At 48.6% G+C, this 19,368-nt stretch overlaps 1 protein-coding gene across 2 annotated transcripts in view; it reads left to right on the top strand.

Moving 5' to 3' along the window:
• The first annotated feature begins 8,810 nt into the window (after positions 1 to 8,810).
• Mllt1 (MLLT1 super elongation complex subunit) overlaps positions 8,811 to 19,368 on the top strand; it is a 46,690-nt gene continuing 36,132 nt past the window's right edge. The window contains exons 1-2 of one of the 2 annotated variants that reach the window (XM_034498177.2): positions 8,811 to 9,027; positions 17,742 to 17,922. In XM_034498177.2, coding sequence (XP_034354068.1) covers positions 9,016 to 9,027; positions 17,742 to 17,922 — 193 coding nt within the window. In that variant the 5' untranslated portion in view covers positions 8,811 to 9,015. The remainder of the gene's footprint in view (positions 9,028 to 17,741; positions 17,923 to 19,368) is intronic. The other variant, XM_034498176.2, reaches the window with a different exon arrangement.

Here is a 19,368-nt window from a genome sequence, read left to right as displayed (position 1 = left end):
GGTTTTTGTTGTTTTGGTTTTGTTTTGTTTCATAGTTTTCATTTTGCATGCACACTATTTTGAAAAAGCTTACGGGGGAACCTGACAATTCTCTTAGAGGAGCCTGCAGAGCTGGCTCTGCACTTAAAGAGTCAGAGCTTTCCCAGGGTCAGGGAAGAGCAGGGACAGGCATAAGGGGAAGGTGTTCACTTGAGTGCACCACCAGAGAATTTGCTTGGACCTATGCAGGCACCTTCAGCCTTTGTGCAGCATGTGCTTGCCAATAACGGTATTCCTGACATAATGCAATGACCTGGTGTCCCATAGAAATGCTAGATCTAAAACATTTTAAAGAAGCCGTGGTGCTATATGGCTTGCACTCTCCTTTTGTTAAAGAAACGCTAAATAACTCGACTACGCAGCATAGGGTGGTCCCACAAGACTGGAAGGGATTGGTATCAGCTGTATTATAAGCTGGACAGCAATTATAATGGTTGTCATGGTGGAGGCAGGAAGTTACAAAACTAGAATAATGAAATGTAGCAAGGGGGATAAATGTTACTAAAGACCAGCTGCTTGGTGAAGGGGTTATGCTGACTTACAAGAACATATCTAATCTGATGCTGTCATTGAACAATGTCAGGTTGCAGCTCTTAAGAGCCTGGGATATGACTGAGGAGCTGGGGCAGGGGATCCACCTCATTTAGTAAGATAACACAGGGCTCAGGAAAAGTTTTTTACAGAATTCTTACAGAGACTGGGTTCAGCTATAAATCGAGCCATAGCAGACCCTGAAACCAGACAGCCATTGTTAGAAATCTTGGTCTTTGAGAATGCAAACACTGACTTTAAGAGAGTAATCAGACCATGAAAAGCACAAAGAACACCAGCAGACGAATGGGTAAGGGGGACAACTGGTGTCGGTTCTCAGGTGTATAATGCCAATCACAACCAGAAATATCAGGAATCAAAATGCTTCCTGTTTTAATTGTGGTCAATTTGGTCATTTCCAAAGAAATTGTAAGGCTCACTGATTCAGAACTCAAAATAACAGGTACATTGACTCTAGAGAATATGGCAATCGGAAGAGAACAAGGAAGTTCTGGTTGCTATGAGCTGCAAAGGCTTCCAGGGTATTGCAGCCACCGTGGAAAGGAAAACACTGGTTTAAGGACTGTTGGTCCAAGAGAGACATTCAAGGTAACCTCTTGCCATTGGGAAATGAACTGAGGGGCCTGCAGCTCCAGGCCCCACACTAAACAATACGAGCCCCTTTCCTTTGGTCAGTCAAGAGGTACCAAATAGGCAAGAAAATCAAAATTAGGTATTTCTGATCTTATACATGCTACAGAACAAACTGCAGCTTCGGACCTGGTCACAGATACCCCTCTTACATTATCCTCAAGAGTTGAATGTTACAAACTCCTCACTGGTGTCTATGGTCCCTTACCTTCAGGGACAGTGGGAACAATCTCGGGAAAAAGTGAATTAATTCTCAAGGATTTATTGTGTATCCAGGAATAGTAGATGGGGATAGCGAGGAAGAAATGAAAATTCATCACAAATGTGAAAAGGGAGATGTAAATACAAGCAGAGGGAAGAATTGCTCAATTGTTTGTTCCTCACACCAAGGGCAAGGTTGCTCCTGGTGAACTAACAGGGGATGATGGGAGCACCAGGAAATGTGTGTTCTGCCAAACAGTGGATAATGATCAGAGACCCAAATTAATGGTACAAATGAATGGTGTTGACATAGAAGGGTTGGTAGATACAGGAGCTGATGTAAGTACACTTTCCCAAAGTCTTGGAATCCAGATTGGCCACTTCAGAAGGTTTATACACAGCTTATAGGAATTGGTAAATTATCTCAAATAAGACAAAGTGTCAGATGGATTACCTGTGTGGGACCAGAAGGGCAAACGGAATTTGAGACCTTATATGGCTGACATACCCATACATTTATAGGGAAGGAACATTTTACAACAATGGGGTTCTCAAATTAATATTCCTGCAGTTCCAGGAACAGCAAATGAGGAATTAGGGTGCTATGGTAGATGCTCTGGGGAAGGCATTGATACAGGGAATAGAAAAGAACAATTACCAGCTGTGTCCATGATCAAAAAACAGGACATCACAGGGACTCAGTTTCCAAATTTACAAAAGGGGCCACTGCTGACATAGCCACAGCCTTGCCCCTGAAGTGGTTGTGGCAGGAGCAGCGGCCCATAACAAAAGAAAACTTACAGGCACTTGAACAACTGGTCCAAGAGCAGCTGGAGGCTCAACATATAGAAGAGTCCTCCAGCCCGTGGAGTTCCCCTGTGATTGTTGTTAAAAAGAAGTCAGGTAAATGGAGAATGATAAAGGATTTAAGAGCTGTTAACAAGGTAATTCAACCAATGAGTCCTTTACAGCCTGGACTTCCCTAACCATCTTAGTTACCAAAATCATGGCCTATACTAATAATTGATTTGAAAGATTGCTTTTTCACAATACCTTTGCATGAGCAGGATAGGGAAGAGTTTGCTTTCTCAGTACCTTCTTTGAATAATAGTCATCCACTAAAGAGATACCACCGGAAGGTGCTTCCACAGACAATGTTAAACAGTCCAACCCTAAGTCAGTATTTTGTGCAACAACCATTAGAAACAATATGTAAGCAATTCCCTCACCCAATCATTTATCATTATATAGATGACATTTTGTTGGCTGATTCTGACAAAGATGTTTTAGAGAATGTGTTTAAGGTAACACAAAGAATTCTGCTATGCTGGTAGTCACAGATTGCTCAAAAAAAAAAATACAAAGAAGAGAGTCACTTAGTTATTTGGGTTATTGTCTTAGGGTTTTACTCCTATGATCAGACACCATGACCAAGGCCACTCTTAAAAAAGGACAACATTTAATTGGGGCTGGCTTACAGGTTCAGAGGTTCAGTCCATTATCACCAAGGCAGGGACATGGCAGCATCCAGGCAGGCATGGTGCAGGAGAAGCTGAGAGTTCTACATTTTCATCTGAAGGCTGCTAGCAGAATATTGGCTTCCAGGCAGCTAGGATGAAGGTCTTAAAGCCCACACCCACAGTGACATAACTACTCCAACAAGGCCACACCCACTCCAACAAGGCCACACCCTCTAACAGTGCCACTCCCTGGGCCAAGCCTATACAAACCATCACAATTATAAATAAAATCAGTCAACAAAAAATCTGACCACAGAAGGTACATATCCATAGGAACCAATTGCAAACTCTTAACAATTTTCAAAAATTAATGGGAGAAATGAACTGTCTGAAGTCTACAATTAGACTCAGTACATATGAGTTAAGTAATCTGTTTCAAACATTACAAGGATATTCAAATTTAAACAGGCCAAGGTGTCTAACAGCTGAAGCTGTAAAAGAGTTAGCTCTTGTAGAACAAAGACTGCAAGAAGCATATGTGGATCGAATTGATCCTAACCTTGATTGTATTCTGGTCATTTACCTTTAACTCATTCTCCTTCTGGGCTCATTATGCAAAGAAAAGATAACATGGATTCTCTTAGCTCATAAACAAACAAAAAACTGAAGATATATATATATATATATATATATATATATATATATATATATAATTTCTGAATTAATTATAAAAGGTAGAATAAAACTACATCAATTGTCAAGAACAGATCCAGCTGAAATTGAAATTGTAGTGCCTCTTACAAATGCTGAGATTATGTCATTATGTCTGATAAATGAGGATTGGCAAAAAGCTTGTAGTAACTTCTTGGGTAAGATTGATAATAAATAACCAAAAAGCAAACATATATAATTTATAAAAAGAACTAATTTGATTCCTCCACGTAGAGCAAAGAGAACACCAGTTACAGAGGCTCCAACGTTTTATATTAATGTAAACAAGATGGGGATGGAAGGCTGTAAGTTAGACAGTAAACAAGATGATCGAGGTCCATACACACTGGGTGGAGAATCAGAATCATATGCAATCCTTACGGTATTATTAGGTTATCCTGAATCTCTTAACATAATTACTGACTCTTCATATGTGGAAAGAGTTGTCTTGTCAATGATGATGAATTTGTACCTGATAACTCAGAATTAACTTTTGTTATTTATACAGTTATAATAGGACATCAGAAGTAGAAATTATCCATTACATAGTAATCATATTAGGTCTAATTTAGATTTGCCAGGTCCATAAGCTGAAGGACATGAGGAAATTGACCAATTACTGATTGGAAATGTGTTAGAAGCCTCAGAGTTTCATGAGAAACACCATGCTAATGGGAAAGGTTTAAAGAAAAACATCCTGCCACTTGGCAACAAGCCAAGGAAATATTAACAAAATGTCCTACCTGTTCCCTCTACAACCAAACTCCATTACCTGCTGGTAGTAACCCTATGGGTACCGAAAGAAATGACATCTGGCTGATAGATGTTTTCCATTTTGCGGAATTTGGAAACCAACCGTATATATACCATCCCATTGACATGTACTCAGGGTTTCAACGGGCATTTGCTTCTGAAAAGGAAAACGCTGACTGTGTAATTACATGTTTATTGGAAATAATGGCAATCATGGGCATTCCTGCACAAATTAAAAGTGACAATGCTCCCACATATGTACCCAATAGGACGGAGCAACTGCTTGCACATTATAATATAGAGCATGTCACTGGCATACCACGTAATCCCACAGGACAAGCAGTTATAGAAAGATCCAATCATACCTTAAAAGAGATGCTTATGAAACAAAAAAGGAGAGTACAAACCCCCAGGCACATACTAAATAGTGTGTTGTCAGGATACACCATCAGCCCAGTTCAGTAGTGTCAGGATAGCAAACAGGAATTAGCAGTAGTGGCCTGGCCTGGCCTGGCAGAGACAGCCCGGCCTCTGCCAAACCAGCACAAGTCATCCACTGTCTGTTGGGTTATATTTGTATCCCTTCTTAACATCCTGTGTCCTTTCACATGTTTGCTTAGCTAAACATCCTTTCACCTGTGTCTGCTTCAGGGCAACACTCCTTCACTTGCCTGCCCCAGAAAGACACCATCCAACATAACTGACTTTCCAAAGAGCCTTAAGTTTCCACTTCAGGATCCTGTCCGTTCCAGACTGTGCTTTATCCTTTCAGTCCGGTGTGCAGTGGAGTCTGGACACCCTGAGAAGGAGAAGACAGAAGACAGAGAACCACAACATTCACTCTAGACTCCACTTCACCTTCCTTGCCTGGCATGCAGCAGCATCTGATACTCCAGAGGGAAAAGGCAAACTTCGAACCCAACCCATTCTGGACTTCACCCTTTCCTCTCTGAGGTGTGGTGTACCAGTGGCATCCAGACACACTGAGAGGAGAGGCAGAACCTGGAACCACAAAGGATCTGGTTACATTTTGTCACTGGAGATTGAACTTTGATGGTTCAAAAGAGTCCTGAGATTTGCATTTTCCTATCTCCCACCTGTGGATCCAGATGTGAACTCTCAACTGTTCCTACCTTGATGCCTCTGCTCTGCTACGATGAACTCTAGTCCTCTGAAAGTGTAAGCCCAACTAAGCACTTCCTTCTATAAGTTCCCTGTCCATGGTGTTTCATCATAGCCATAGAGAAAAGTGACCAACACATTCCCAGAAAGCTGGAGTTATATGTGGCTATGAGCTGCCTGACAGACAGCTGCAAACCAAACCCTGGTCCTCTGTAAGAACAGGACGTGTTGTTCATGGATGACCCATCTTCCCAGGTCCTGGTTCTCTATTTTGGTTGGTAGACTACCTTATATAACAGTTCTCCACTGCCCATGTCCATTTCCATAGTACATCTGATTTTAATCATATGCACACCTAATTATTCATAAGCATAAAATGGGAAATAGGGGATTCCCCCTTACAGAGTTTTGAGAGGACACAGTTTTACTCTTACTGTGCATACACCTGAAACCAGTTCAGGGCAGATTGGCTCTTCTAGTCTTCATCCCTGGACACATTGGGGATGCACTTGAATAAACTATCTCAATTTGATTATCAGCATATGTGGGGAGGCCTCTGCTCTTGTTCAGGAATATGTGCATCCTGACTCAGATGTAGACCATGGACCCTGAGGTTGTTATTGTTTGGAGAGGGATGTTTTTGCAAAGTACATTCTGGAAGGAATTTGGCCAGTAAGTCAACTATTGCAAGAAAAGGGTGGGCATAGCCCAAACCCAGTTGAGTTCCAGGGTGCTAAACTGTCTCCTATGCTTGCCAGCCATTTGGGTGAGGGACTTTATCATCTAGCAATTACTGCCATATACTGAGTTATCCAGGAGCTGGAGAGACAGCTCACACATTAAGAGTGTTGACTGCTCTTGCAGAGGACCCACACTGGGCCCTCACAATGGCTTATGACTCCATTTCCAGGGGACCCAACACTCTTTGCTGACTTCCATGTGCACCAGGACAAACGGACTTGCAGGCACTAACTCACATACATACAACAAAATGTAAATAATTGTTTAGAGGTGTGGTGGCTGCCATCTCAGTGCTGAGGCAGGAGAATAGTTATGAATTTGAAGTCAGGCTGGGGTACAGAGTGAGACACTGAATAGCTCAGGTGTGGAGGCACACACCTTTAATCCCAGCACTTGAGAGCTGAGGATTTCTGTGAGTTTAAGGCCAGCTTGGTCTATAGAGTAAGTTCCAGATCAGTCATGGCTACATAGTGAGACTCTGTTTCCAACAAAACAAAACAGAAAAGTTATAAAAAAAAAAAACTTTAAATAACTAGATAGGTAAATGAATAAATAACGAAGTCACTCATTAGAGATTTCAAAATAGCGATTTTCTTCCCCGTTACTTTTTCTGTTTCTATTGCTTGGGTTGGGTTGTCTCTGTCTGAAGAGCTCATTCACTGAAACCAATTTTGTGTCTTGAAGTGCTATAAATAAGGACTTAAGACAGGCGTCACCTTCAAAGGTTTTCTTCTGGTTATTGAGATATGATCTCGCTCTGTAGTCCAAGATGGACCTGAGACTGGCCTGCCTCAGCCTCCAGAGTACTGACTGAAATGTGATCCTGACTCTGCTCCCCTTCCACGGCCAACTCCATCCCTCCCCAGCTTCAGCCTTTACCACCTCACTTCCTGTCTTTGAATCTGAATGCTGCGGGGACCTTCTGGGGTGGGACCCTGCAGTGTGTATGCTGTGTCTGGCTCAGGCCACTGATGAGGTAGATGTCAGAATGTCCTTCGTTTGTCTGCAGATATCCCAGTATATTCTTTTACACTACGCTTTTAAATACATCAACACTTGGGCTATTTCCCCATTCAATCTTGAGATTTTTAAAATTTTTGTTGAGTGTGTGGGAGTGCCTGTCATAGCACAGGAGTCCATTCTCTCCACTTTAATGTGGGTTCTGGAGAACAAGATCCAGGACCTAGGCTCATCTCTACAAGACATTATGCAGAAACCATTCCCTGCCAGCTCCCGTCAGAAGCAGACCATTGGTGCCTCTCCTCAGTTACATCCATTTATGTGATCTAGTCTCTCTGAAAGGTGAGTGAGTGAGCCTTGGTTATTTTTAGGGCTAGTTAAGCCGCTGGTGGCATAGCACCTTACTCCATGAACTAGGGAGGGCAGGTAGTCTCACCACTGTCTTGAGCTCACAGTCCTATGCCTCCACCTCCAAGTGTAAGGGGTTGGTCTGGTGTTGCTTGCATTCAGATGCTAAATTCTGTATCCCAAGATCTAGTTGCCCCCAAGGAGGAGATCCTCACATACACCAAGTGATGCTATGTAACCTAGCTTCCCAAGTGAACCAGACAATAAAAGACCAAAGCCTGTGACCAGGCAATAGATGGAGGTAGGTGGGTTTTCAGTTACCTGGTTGGAGATCGCAGGTAGAGAGCGGAGAGAAAAAAAAAGGACAGGGAAACTGGAGGAGGCCGCCATGAGAGATGTACCATGAGCACATGGCCAGGAAAAACAGCAAGTAACAAGGGACACAGGGCAAGAATGTAAGTTAGAATGGTTCAAAACTAGCTCCAAACCAGAATTAGCTGCACAATCTAGACTTATGTTTTGTAAGTAAAATACCTGGGTTGTGTGTCTTTTATACAGGCTAGCAAGAATTTATATTTCGCCGGGCAGTGGTGGCGCACGCCTTTAATCCCAGCACTTGGGAGGCAGAGGCAGGCGGATTTCTGAGTTCGAGGCCAGCCTGGTCTACAGAGTGAGTTCCAGGACAGCCAGGGCTACACAGAGAAACCCTGTCTCGAAAACAAAAACAAAAATGAAAAAAAAACCCCAAACAAACAAATTGTGCATGTCTATGTGCAAGCGCTAGCACCTGTGTGCAGTGCTTGAGAAGGCCATAAGAGGGCACTGAAGTTACGTGCTGGATTTTACAGATGCACAGACTGAGCTGGGAGAAGTGGGCTGAACCCACTAGCTTTACACCATCCAGACCGGTAAACTAATCACCAATCACCGGCTCTGTCTGTCATGCAGGAGCACGGAACATCGTCGGCGCTCCCTCCCTCCGCAGGGCTCGAACCTAAACTCTTAGGGCCTTTTTAGGGACGACCCCTCTAGAGCCGCTTCGGGGACCAGAGCGCAGGCACCACGCCACGGCCTGGCCCACCCCCTCCACGTGCGGCGCACACCTCGAGCTGCTCGGCAGAGCTCGCCTCGAGCCTCCTTCACTCCCTCCGCCCGCCCCCTGCGGCGCCTGCTTCCTATTGGCTGACGACTTTGTCGTTCCGACAGTAGCCCGGCGGGCCCCCACCATCCCGGAAGTCCCGCCCCGCGCGCGGTTCTCTGGCCTTCTGACAGGCTTGGAGGCTTGTCCGTCGGCGAGGCCGGGCCCGAGTCGGCGGCTGGGGGCCCGCGGTCGCTGAGCGGCCCGGGCTGGCGGCGGTTTCCGGTTGAGCGCGGCTGGCGGGCGGGCGGCCCGGAGCGGCGGCGGCGGCGGCCCCCGACAGACAATGAGAGCGGCGGGGCGTTGCTGAACGGCGGCGGCGAGAGCGACGCGGGCCCGGGGGCGGGGCGGGCGCCAGTCATGGACAATCAGGTAAGAAGCCTCCGCCCGGGACTGGCCTCCCGCTGCCCTCCCTGCGCGGCGCTTTGGCCGGCTCTGCGCGCACACGGCCCCGCGGGCGCCCGGTGTGCGTGCGCTCATTCGAATGGGCCCTTCTCCGGCCACCGCGACCCCGGGGCGTCCTTCCCCCATCGTCATCTCGGGATGCCCCTCCCCCACTGCGACCCCACGCACCCCCTCCCCCATCGGGACCCCAGGTCTGGTGCAGAACCCCTTGGAGTTTATCCCAGCACCCCGATGCCACCCACTCCGTACTGGGGAATTCTTTGCCAGCGTAGTGTATCTCCACTGCCGCGGCATCTTGGGGGACTCAGCCTGGCCCAGAGCCCCGTGAGACACCCCTTAGAACCCCAGAGCACCCCTAGGGCATCATTCAGGAACCCGGGCCTTCAGCCCGGAACTTCATCTCGTTCCAGAGGTCCCCAGAGGCACCCCTTAGGAACCCAGTTTACACACAGACTCCTGAGGTGCTTATCAGGATCCCCAGGCTTTAGCACCCTGGGCATCACAGCCTGGAACCCTTTGGGATTCCCCTTGTACTACCATAGCACCCTGGGGATGCCCAGCCTGGTCCACACCTCTCCTGGAAGACTTTTGGAATCCTATAGCCATTCACAGCATCGTCGGGATCCTATCCTGGCCCAAAGTCCCCTGGGGAATCTTTTAGAATCCTAGTATGAGAATGGAACCCACTGGAACTACAAAGCCACCCAGTTTAGCTGAGAACTCCAGTGTACTCACATCCCCTATGGATCCAAATCTAGCCAGACCACCCTTCAGAACTCCAGTACATCTCACAGCTCCTGGCAACCTTGTCTGGCCCCAAATCCTTGGAAACATGCTCAGAGCTTCAGTGGGACTTCAGCCCCTGTGGTCCGTAGCATGGCTTAGAATCTGTGGAGAGTCTACACAGAGTCCCCACAGACAGCTCCAGGAGCTCTAGGTCAGTCCCCCCTTATAGCCTCTTAGATGCCACACTGCCCCAAATATGGCCTGAGCCTGTCTCCTCCTTTGGAAGAGTCTTTCTGGGCCCATGACCCCAAATGTCCCCAAACTCTAGGAATCCTCCACCAGATGCTTGTGTACTGCTTCAGGTCTGCTTTGAATGCTCCCTGCCCCAGCCCCACCCTCTCCTCATCTAAGACACCCACTTGAGGTCACTTTTCCCAGCCTCCTGCCTAGCCTGCCTCCTCTCCTCTACCTCGTCCCCTCATGAGAATCTGGTTCCTTCGAATTTTGTTCTAAGACTCTGGCCTTTTGCCTCTGGGAACTTAACCTTGAGCCTGGACCAGAGTCTTCAGCCCCTTTGACCCAACCTGCTGCTCACTCTCCTCTGTGCCCAGGGCCCAAGGGTGGCACTGCCTTTCAGATCTAGACCAAGGGCAGTCTCAGACATGATACCCTAGAAGCCTTACAAAGTCTTAAGACTTCGTTTTGTCCCTTGCTTTGCCCAGCTTTGCATCTGAGATGATGATTTCTGACTCTCCATCTGTGATCCTCATCCAGTCCTCTCAGCCTGGTAGGCCCACTCTGATCTCAGCTGGTCTTGCTGCAGCCATGGTCCCTAGAACCCTTCCCCTTCCCCTCTGTCCCTGCTTTCTCTCCCCCTCACATTCCTGTTGCCTTCCAGCCTCACGTAGCTGCAGGTGGGTTCCTCAGGCTCCCTGTTGGCAGCCTCCTGTCACTTGGAAACCAGCCCTGTTGGTTCTTTTAAACCTGAGGGTCTTCTGGCCTTTGTGCCCATGTCACCTAGCTCTGTACCATGTGAACTTCTCCCCACCTTCTTCAAATTACCTTCACCCAGGGTCACATCCTCCCCCTTCCCTTCCAAAGCCTAAGCTTCCAGGGGTATCAGTCCTGGGAAGGTATGGGGCTGTAGGAGTGGCAGCTAATGGCTTCTTCTCTCTTGGTAAGGCCAGATTGGGGCATCCCTAGCTACTGATGCCATGGAGGTGGCATTGTCTGGTTTGGCCATATGGCTGTGTAGTTTCAGGTGCATGGGCAGGGACCTCCTGTGTGCCCCACTATCTGTGACCTAGGATCATTGGGGCAGGTAACTGGTGGCATTGCTTTTGTCCCTGACTTTCTGCTAGTGACCAGGCTGGTTTGCAAGCTTGCTTGCTACCTGGGCTCTTCATTGATCAAACCACACAAAAAGTCCCTGTCCTTCAGCACCTTCTGCACTCTGAAGCTCAGGAGTCCTCAATAGAGTCCCCAGAGACTGGAGGCCATTCCCTCTGTGGTGTGCTGGGTGGTTGTCACTCTGTGGCTGTGATGCTGAGGAAAGGTAGCAATCTCAGGGACAGTGGGGAACAGGATTTGCTCAGGTGTAAGACCCCTAAGAGCTGCTGGTACTCACCTGTGACTAGCTGCTTTTAAGTTTCAGCCAAGCAGTATGGAAAGTTGAGTCCTTAATCACAGGAGCACCTGTTAAGTGCTGGGCGGTCATTATGACAGAGTACCCAGCCATACCAGGGTTAACAGATAGGACCCTAGCACTAGAAGTGTACCAGTAGTGCTGGGCTGGGGTGTTGGTCTGCATGTGTCATCTGCCTTTCCTTCCAACCAGTTCAGGAAAACCCCAGCAGCTGCCCTCCTTGCAACTATGAGACCCCTGTGGGGAGTGGAGGGCTGGCCCTCAGAGATGTGATTGTCCTCAAGGGACTGTGGATGTGCAGGGTAGAGTCCAAGCCTCTCCCCACCGTGGGGTTGCCATGAACCCATATGTGCCTTACTGGGAAGCAGTGTGCTCAAGTTTGGGTGCTAGCCCTGCATGCCTTCTCTGTCCCCATCCTGGTCTCATGTTTCTCTGTGCAGAGGCCAGCACAGAAGTAGTAGATTTTACTCTGGGCTTCCTGTTTTCCCTATGGGCAGGAAGGCCAGGAAAGTATCTCAGGTGTCCCCTTCACGCCCATGCCCACCTTACTCCCCAATCCAGTGCTGTCTATTGTATTGGATTTCCATGTTGAGCAGGGGCATACCCAGAATTGCTGCTGACTTTGGGGAGGGATGGAATAGAATTGGCTTTTTGGGGTACAATGCTAGAAAGATGAGAAGGGTCTGAGAGCACAGTGGGGCTCCCCAGCAAATTATTAAGGAGGGTGTTGTAACTCCCAAAGAACCTGGGAGTTCCCTTCCCAGAGTCCTTGACCTGGCCTCAGAAGAGGTGCAGTGTGGTCACAGGTGGCCCTGTTTGGGACTGCTCCACTCTGGGAATGGATACTCAGGTGTGGGGCCACTGGATTCTTTCCCTGATGTCCTGAGTGTTCCACCTCCCACAGGCATCCTGGTAGAAGGCTGTAGGCAAAGCACTGGAGTTGGAGCCGAGTCTCTGGTCCTCTGTAGCTAGCTTTCTTCTCATTCTGCTCTGCTGGCCTGCTTGACAGGGGTAGGGACCTGCCACCTGGATTGGGGCTGCCAACAGTTCTAGTACCCCACTCGGGGAGGAGGAGACACATAGTGGCTCACCTTGTGTTGTAGACACCTTCACAGTCTTCTTTCAGTACCTATCCTATCCATGCAAATGTCACACCTGTCCCTTTCCAGGTCCTTCTCACCCCTTTGTTTTGAGCATTGTGCCCTGTCAGAGGGAAGACAGTTGCTGGGCCCAGAAAGGAGGTGACAGTGGTTGGAGACTGGGCCCCAGGGCTGCCAACCTAGATGTATTTTTAAATTTTTTGTTCTCTAGACTTGTCTTGCCTTTTGGCCAGGTGCTTTCCACTGTAGTGGAGTGTCTTAGGGTACCATGTTTCTCTTGTGCTCCAGGCTACCTGCTTCCTAGGAGTGCTGTCTGGGACTAGTTCTAGAGAGCTCAGTTTTGACTTGGTCTTGTGTCTCTGTTGGGTCGGGGTCTGGGTCCTGGCACCTTCACCATTAGTGTGTGTGAACCTTGCTATGGGGGCGGACTTGATGTGTTTTCTTACGAAGGTGAGAGTCAGATGCATGCAAGGTATTGCCAGCAGGAGCCAGATGACAGGTGTAATTATACCATGGTGTGTTGTGTAGATTCCCAGAGGAAAGGCCATTTGTTACAGAGAATTCCCAACAAGAAAATCAGATGAAAGCCTATAGGAAAACTAACAGCTAATGACTGCCTCCTGGGCCCAAGCTTTGACTGGGAGTTTGAGGGTTGGCCAGGAGGATGGATGGGTGGATTGGAGGATGGATGGGTGATGGGTTCCCAACAAGAAAATCAGATGAAAGCCTATAGGAAAACTAACAGCTAATGACTGCCTCCTGGGCCCAAGCTTTGACTGGGAGTTTGAGGGTTGGCCAGGAGGATGGATGGGTGGATTGGAGGATGGATGGGTGATGGGTTGATGGATATATGAGGGCAGCTCAGTGAGTGGATGGATGGATAGGTTGGTAGGTGTGTGGATAGATGGGTTAATGGTTATGTTAGTGCATGGTAGGTGAATAGACAGATGGGTAGATGATGGGTGGCAGAGCGGGTGGATGAATTAATGGATATATGAGTGTATGGTGGGTGGATAAGTGTGTATGGATGAATTTGGAGTTACTCAGAGCTGTGGGATGGGCTATTCTGCCCTTTGCCCTACACACCTAGAGAGAGCAGGCTCCCTCAGGAAGGGCCTGTGAGATGCCCCTTGTGCTGTTTGTCTGGCTTGCTGGATTGGGATTCTGGGTCTGAGTGCCCTCTGCCAGTTTGCCTGGCAGCATGAAGCCTCCTTTTGAGCTCAACTGACCCCAGGGTCAGTTGAGGCTTTGGGCTGCTGTGCCCCTTGGCTTTTGATCTCTAGCAGCAGGATGAGTGACACTTCTGGGGCAGGCCCTGGCTTCTCACCTCTGCATGGGAGCTTTCCTTGGGGCCCAGGCAGCAAGGTCACTTGTAGCTTTCAATTTTGGGATTGTGCAGAGGCATCCATGCAACAAGTGGTCATGGTGCTAGGAGGGCCTTGCAGTGCTGGGGACATGAGCTAGGTCATGCTGGTTATGGCAGTGTCTCTACCCAAGTTCCACTTGCCATCAACCCTGCTCTTGGAGAACCAGCTATTGCATTTGCTCAAGTGTGGGCACAAAGGATCCAGGTAGAGAGCAAGAAGGGGCCTGAAGATGATGGCACCTGGGTGGCGAGGGCTTAGCTGTGCGTTGAGCTGCTTCTTCATGTTGATGGCACAGATCCTGTGCTATCCCACTACCACCACGATTTCTAGAAGACCCTGCCCCCCCCCCCAGACTGTGGGTCTCTCCTTGAGGGTCAGCACAGGAAGGAGGAAGGTGACTAGGTCTGGGGGGCCTGGACATGAGTGGTCCAGCCCTTAACTGGGGTGTTGTGGCTCTAGTTGGCACCAGCCCTTTGGCCATTAGTGTTGCTAGCCAGTGCTTTGCAACAGGCTGCCAGGGCCTTGAAACCTCCTGTTTGCTTTGGCTTGTGCCTTGAAGTTCTGGCGCCTGCGTCCTAGCCCTGATGGAGCTGTGGTCATTTGTTCTTTCGCAATAGCCACTGTGCTGCCTGTGCTGTGGCCCATATGAGATCCTCATGTCAGGCAGGCAGCCCAGGGCTTAGCTGGTGAGTCGTAGGATGTAGAGATCAGGCCTACAGCTGACCAGGAACTCCACAGAAGTGGCTCAGGGGAATAGGGTCACCAGTCACCGGTGTTTAGGAGTTGTGGAAGCCTCCAGCCAGCAGTGGCACTCGGCACTCCGATGATGTTCTCCAGGGCACTGGCAGTATTGCTGTAGAATCATGTTGAACACTCTCTAACCATGTCCCATGCTCATAAAACTGCTTATGCTTTCTCTGTAGTTTGTCCATACAGCTGTCCTGAGGTCTGGCCATGTAGCCCAGGTTGGCCTTTAGCTCATCCTCTTTGCCTCTGCTGGGTCACTGGCAGGCACCACACCTAACAGGTGTTGATGGGTAGTTTCCCCCAAGTTGTCCCTGGTGCTGGGATTCTGGGCCTCTGTTCTGCCCTTCTACGGTCCATGCAGAGTTACAAGCCCTGCCCCCTTGTCCCAGAGACCACATCACATCTGCACTCAGATCCATCTGGTTTCTCCTGTCAGGCCTCCCTTCTCCAGCTTCTCCCCCACCTGCCACCGTTTGTGGCCAAGCATGTCTTTCAGATGCCCCCACCATTACCCATGTATGGTCCACTGTCACACCCCCTGTGTCCCATCTGGTTGCACCCCTTACCAGCCCTCTGGAGTGCTTCCTAGGAGCCTAAACTATGCTTGTCCTTGCATACACAGACTCTAGAGAGGTTATGTGGTGAGGTGTGGGGAAAGGGTTGGAGATGTAGGTATAACTTCTGGGGTCTAGGCACTTGGACATTGGTTCCACTGGGGAGGACTAGCAGAGGCCAGTGTATCCGAGTTCCTGGGAGAAGTCCTGGGCCTCAGGCCTCTTGCCTGATTGTCTTGCTTATCTGGGCAGGGCACTTAGCAAGCCCATGTGCCCTCTGCTGCTGTCAGAACTCTGTTTTATATTGTCAGGCCCTTCCATCAAGAATATTTTGGTGGGGTCAGACGGGAGACCCCAGCACTCATGAAGCAGAGGGGTGGAGAGTTCAAGGGCAGCCTGGGTTTCATGGTGAGACCTTGTCTTTAAAAGGGTTGGGGCAGCTGGGTAATGGTGGCACATGACTTTAATCCCAGCATTTGGGAGGCAGAGACAGGTGGATTTCTGAGTTCGAGGATAGCCAGGGCTACACAGAGAAAACCTGTCTCAAAAAACAAAACAAACAAACAAACAAAAAGTTTGGGGCTGGGGGAGACTAGGGCTGAGCATGATGGTGTACACTTAAGTCTCAGCACTGAGTTCAGTGATAGTCTGGTTTACACAGCAAGTTCTAGGCTGGCCGAGGGTACTTGAGTAAGACCTTGACTCAAAAATAATGTCTAGGGAGGGCCTGATGGTGTAACTTAGTGCTTGCTTAGTATGCGTGAAGGCCCTCAGGTCAGTCCATAGTATCAACAAAGAGAAAGAGAGAGACAGACGGCATGCGTGCGTGCATGCATATATATGATATTTTTTGGGCTGAAGGGATGGCTCAGTAGAGTGCTGCTTTGTAAACATGAAGACCTAAGTTGGGTCCCTAGAAGTCGTGTGAAAAAGCTGGGTGTGGTGCTTGCTTGTGATCCAAACCTTGGGGAGCTGCAGACAAGGAGGTCCTGGGGCGTCATGACCATCTACTCTAGCCTAATTACTGTGTTCCAGGCCTGTGGAAGACTTGGTCTCAAGGACAGTGGGCCTGAGCATTGGTTAAGTTGTTAAGAGCACTTGCTACTGCTGCAGAGGGCCAGAGTTGGGTTTCCAGCATCAAGCAGGTGACTTACAAACACAGTACTAGGGAATCCCGTTCCTTCTTCTGACATCCCCTCACTCCAGCTCCACACACAGCAGATACACAGACAAATATGTAAGTAAATACAGTTAAAAATAAACCATAAAGAAGAACAGTGAGTAGTATTTCTGAGCGTGACCTTCAGAGCTGTCCTCTGCCTCCATCTGCACACTCACACGCATGCACACACACACCACATTAAAAACATATAAAAAGGCTGGGGAGACGGATTGGTGGTGAATGTGCTCGCTGTGCAATGTGAAGGGCAGTTGAGCTCCCTAGCGCCCATTCAGACCAGCACTGGGGAGGCAGAGGTCCAGTGTCCTCTCCGCTGTCTGTTGCTGGGGTAAACACATGACCAAAGTCAGATTGATTTGGCTCACATGTCCCCATCACAGCTCATCACTGAGCCAGGGCTCGCTCCTCATGGCTTCCTTAGTTCTGGTTTTGTTTTTGTTTTTTGTTTTTTTAAATATATCCCAGGACCACCTGCCCCCATGGTGGGCCGAGCCCTGGCATGTCAATCATTAGTTAAGAAACCATAGCACAGGACAGTCTGATAGAAGTGTTTTCTTGTTGAAGTTCCCTGTTCAGATGATTCTGGCTTGTGTCAAATTGACAAAAAGTAACTAGCACCTGGGCCAGCTATACCTGGATGAGCTTAGACCAGCACCAATGAGAGGGCCTTCGTCAATATGTACAGTGGAGAGTGGTGGGGGAGGATCTTTGGGCTGGCATACATGTATATAACATGTCCAGAGAAGGTTCTTACAGATTACAGAGATTCTAGTTGGCTTCCTTTTCTGAGGTGGGCCCACCTTTGTGCTGGGAGTCTCTTGGAGTGTAGTGGTTTTGTGTTTAGTTTGGGGCTGGCCTGAGTCACCTGGGGTTTCAAGGTACAGTGTTAAGACACTTGCAGAAGGAAGGGGGGGGGTGGTAAGAGTGCTCCATTAGGGAGCTGCTGTGGCCGGCTTGGGTAGCACTCTGGGGCCATCAGTAGCAGGTTGCCTAGTTGTGCTCTTTGAGGTCTCATGCTCTATGTTCAAGTGAACAGCAGGAGCCATAATAGTTTCCATAAAGAACATAGACTGGGAGGTGGTCAGGGAAAATGCCCTGTGGAGGGGGCCATCAAGTTCTGAGTGATGTCCAGGGGGTATCTAGGGGACAGCATGAAGTTGAAAGGGCCAAAGATATTGCTGCTGATGTAAGGAACTAGGACTTGAGCCCTCTTTGCACATGCTGGGGACTGTGGTGCATGTGCATCTGCTTCCTAGAAGCACCCGCAGCCAGTACTGACTGTGTCCTAGGCCAGGGCACAGGACAGCAGTGAGTGTCTCTACTTCCATGCTGACCAGGTCCCTGCCTTTCTCTTTTCCCCAGTGCACTGTCCAGGTGAAGTTAGAGCTGGGGCACCGTGCCCAGCTGCGGAAGAAGCCCACCACTGAAGGCTTCACCCATGACTGGATGGTCTTCGTACGTGGCCCTGAGCAGTGTGACATCCAGCACTTTGTGGAGAAGGTCATCTTCCGGCTGCATGACAGCTTCCCCAAACCCAAGCGTGGTGAGTGCCCTTTCCCTGCCTTTCCCCACCAGTAGCCCCTGTGAGCTTGGAGGTGGCAGGACCCCTTGTGATGTGATGTAACTGGCTGGGACAGGTGGGTGCTGGAGCAACTAGGAAGCATCCTGGGTCAGAAGCGATTAGGATGATGGCTTAAGAACTCTGAGAACTCTGACTGGGTATACAGACAACTCTTAAGGGCTGGCCCCATGCCCAGCACAATAAACTCAATAGTATTTTTGGAGTTGTTTGTTTTTTGTCTTGTTTTATCTTGTTTTTATTTATTCTTTCTCACAGTGCTTTGTCAGGGCCTTTTTCTCCCCTTGTAGATCTTTTGCTTATATGTTAGGTATGTGTGTGTTTCTTGTGCTTTCTCTTTGGCTCTTTTTTTCCCCATTTGTTTCGTCTATTCTAGTTTGTTTTTGTTTGTCTTGTGTTACTGTTATTTTTTAGATGCTTGTTTGTAATCTACTGAGAGAGAGAGAGAGAGAGAGAGTGAGTGTGTGGTGGGGGCTTGGGTGGGTGGGTGGGTGGGAAAGGAGTAGAGGATAGTTGGGAGAGGAAAACGAATCAGAATATACTGTGTGAAAAATCTATTTTCAGTAAAAAAAGAATACTTACTATTTAGGGTAGAAAGATAATGGGGGCTCCTATCACTGCTGTGCTTGGATATGTATTTCTCCTTTGGCTACCATGTTATCAAGGCTGCAGCGTGCGGTTCCCATCACTGACCCTCACTCCCCACTGCCTCAGGAGCAGCAGCCCTGGGGGACAGTGTCTGGTGAGGTTTGATCAGAGGTGACTTCTGTGGCAGATGGTCTCTGCTAAGGTATGTCTTGTTTGTGTAGGCTGGTCAGGCTCCTCAGCTGTTTACTCTTCACTTCAGGTCATAGCTGGGCATGCTCTGGAGTCCACAGCAGTTGCTTTTCCTTCTTTCTTTCTTTCTTTCTTTCTTTCTTTCTTTTTTTTCTTTTTCTGTGCTAATGATAACTCAGAATTTTACATGTTAGCTGAATACTTACTGCTGGGTCACATACCTAATTCTGAGGATGATATATTCTGGGCCGGGGCTCTAATCCTGACCATGACTATAGCACCTCACTGGGGGATTCTGGGCAGGGGCTCTATTCCTGAGCTCTGCCCCCCCCCCCAGCCCTACCCTGGGAGATTCCACTTGGGGGCATTACCTCATCACTCTCCCAGCCCCACACTGCAGGAGTGTACTCATGGGCTTCACCCAATCACACCCCAGGGCGCTCACTGTAAGATCAAGTAGAATAAATGCTATTTTCTTGGGTGTGTCAGCACTGAGCAGAATGCTTTTCTCTACTGAAGCTCTTCAGCCGGGGAGAGCTGCTGCTGGACCGTTCAACTTCTGCATTGCTATGTGGGCTGTAGCCCATGAATATGGACAGGTTATGCTTGGGCCAAAGCACCCCTGTTTGTTTG

Source organism: Arvicanthis niloticus, chromosome 3 (assembly GCF_011762505.2).
Source record: "Arvicanthis niloticus isolate mArvNil1 chromosome 3, mArvNil1.pat.X, whole genome shotgun sequence".
Lineage (NCBI taxonomy): Eukaryota > Metazoa > Chordata > Mammalia > Rodentia > Muridae > Arvicanthis > Arvicanthis niloticus.
The sequence above is the reverse complement of the archived record's forward strand: the minus strand, read 5'-3'. Positions and strand labels throughout refer to the sequence as shown.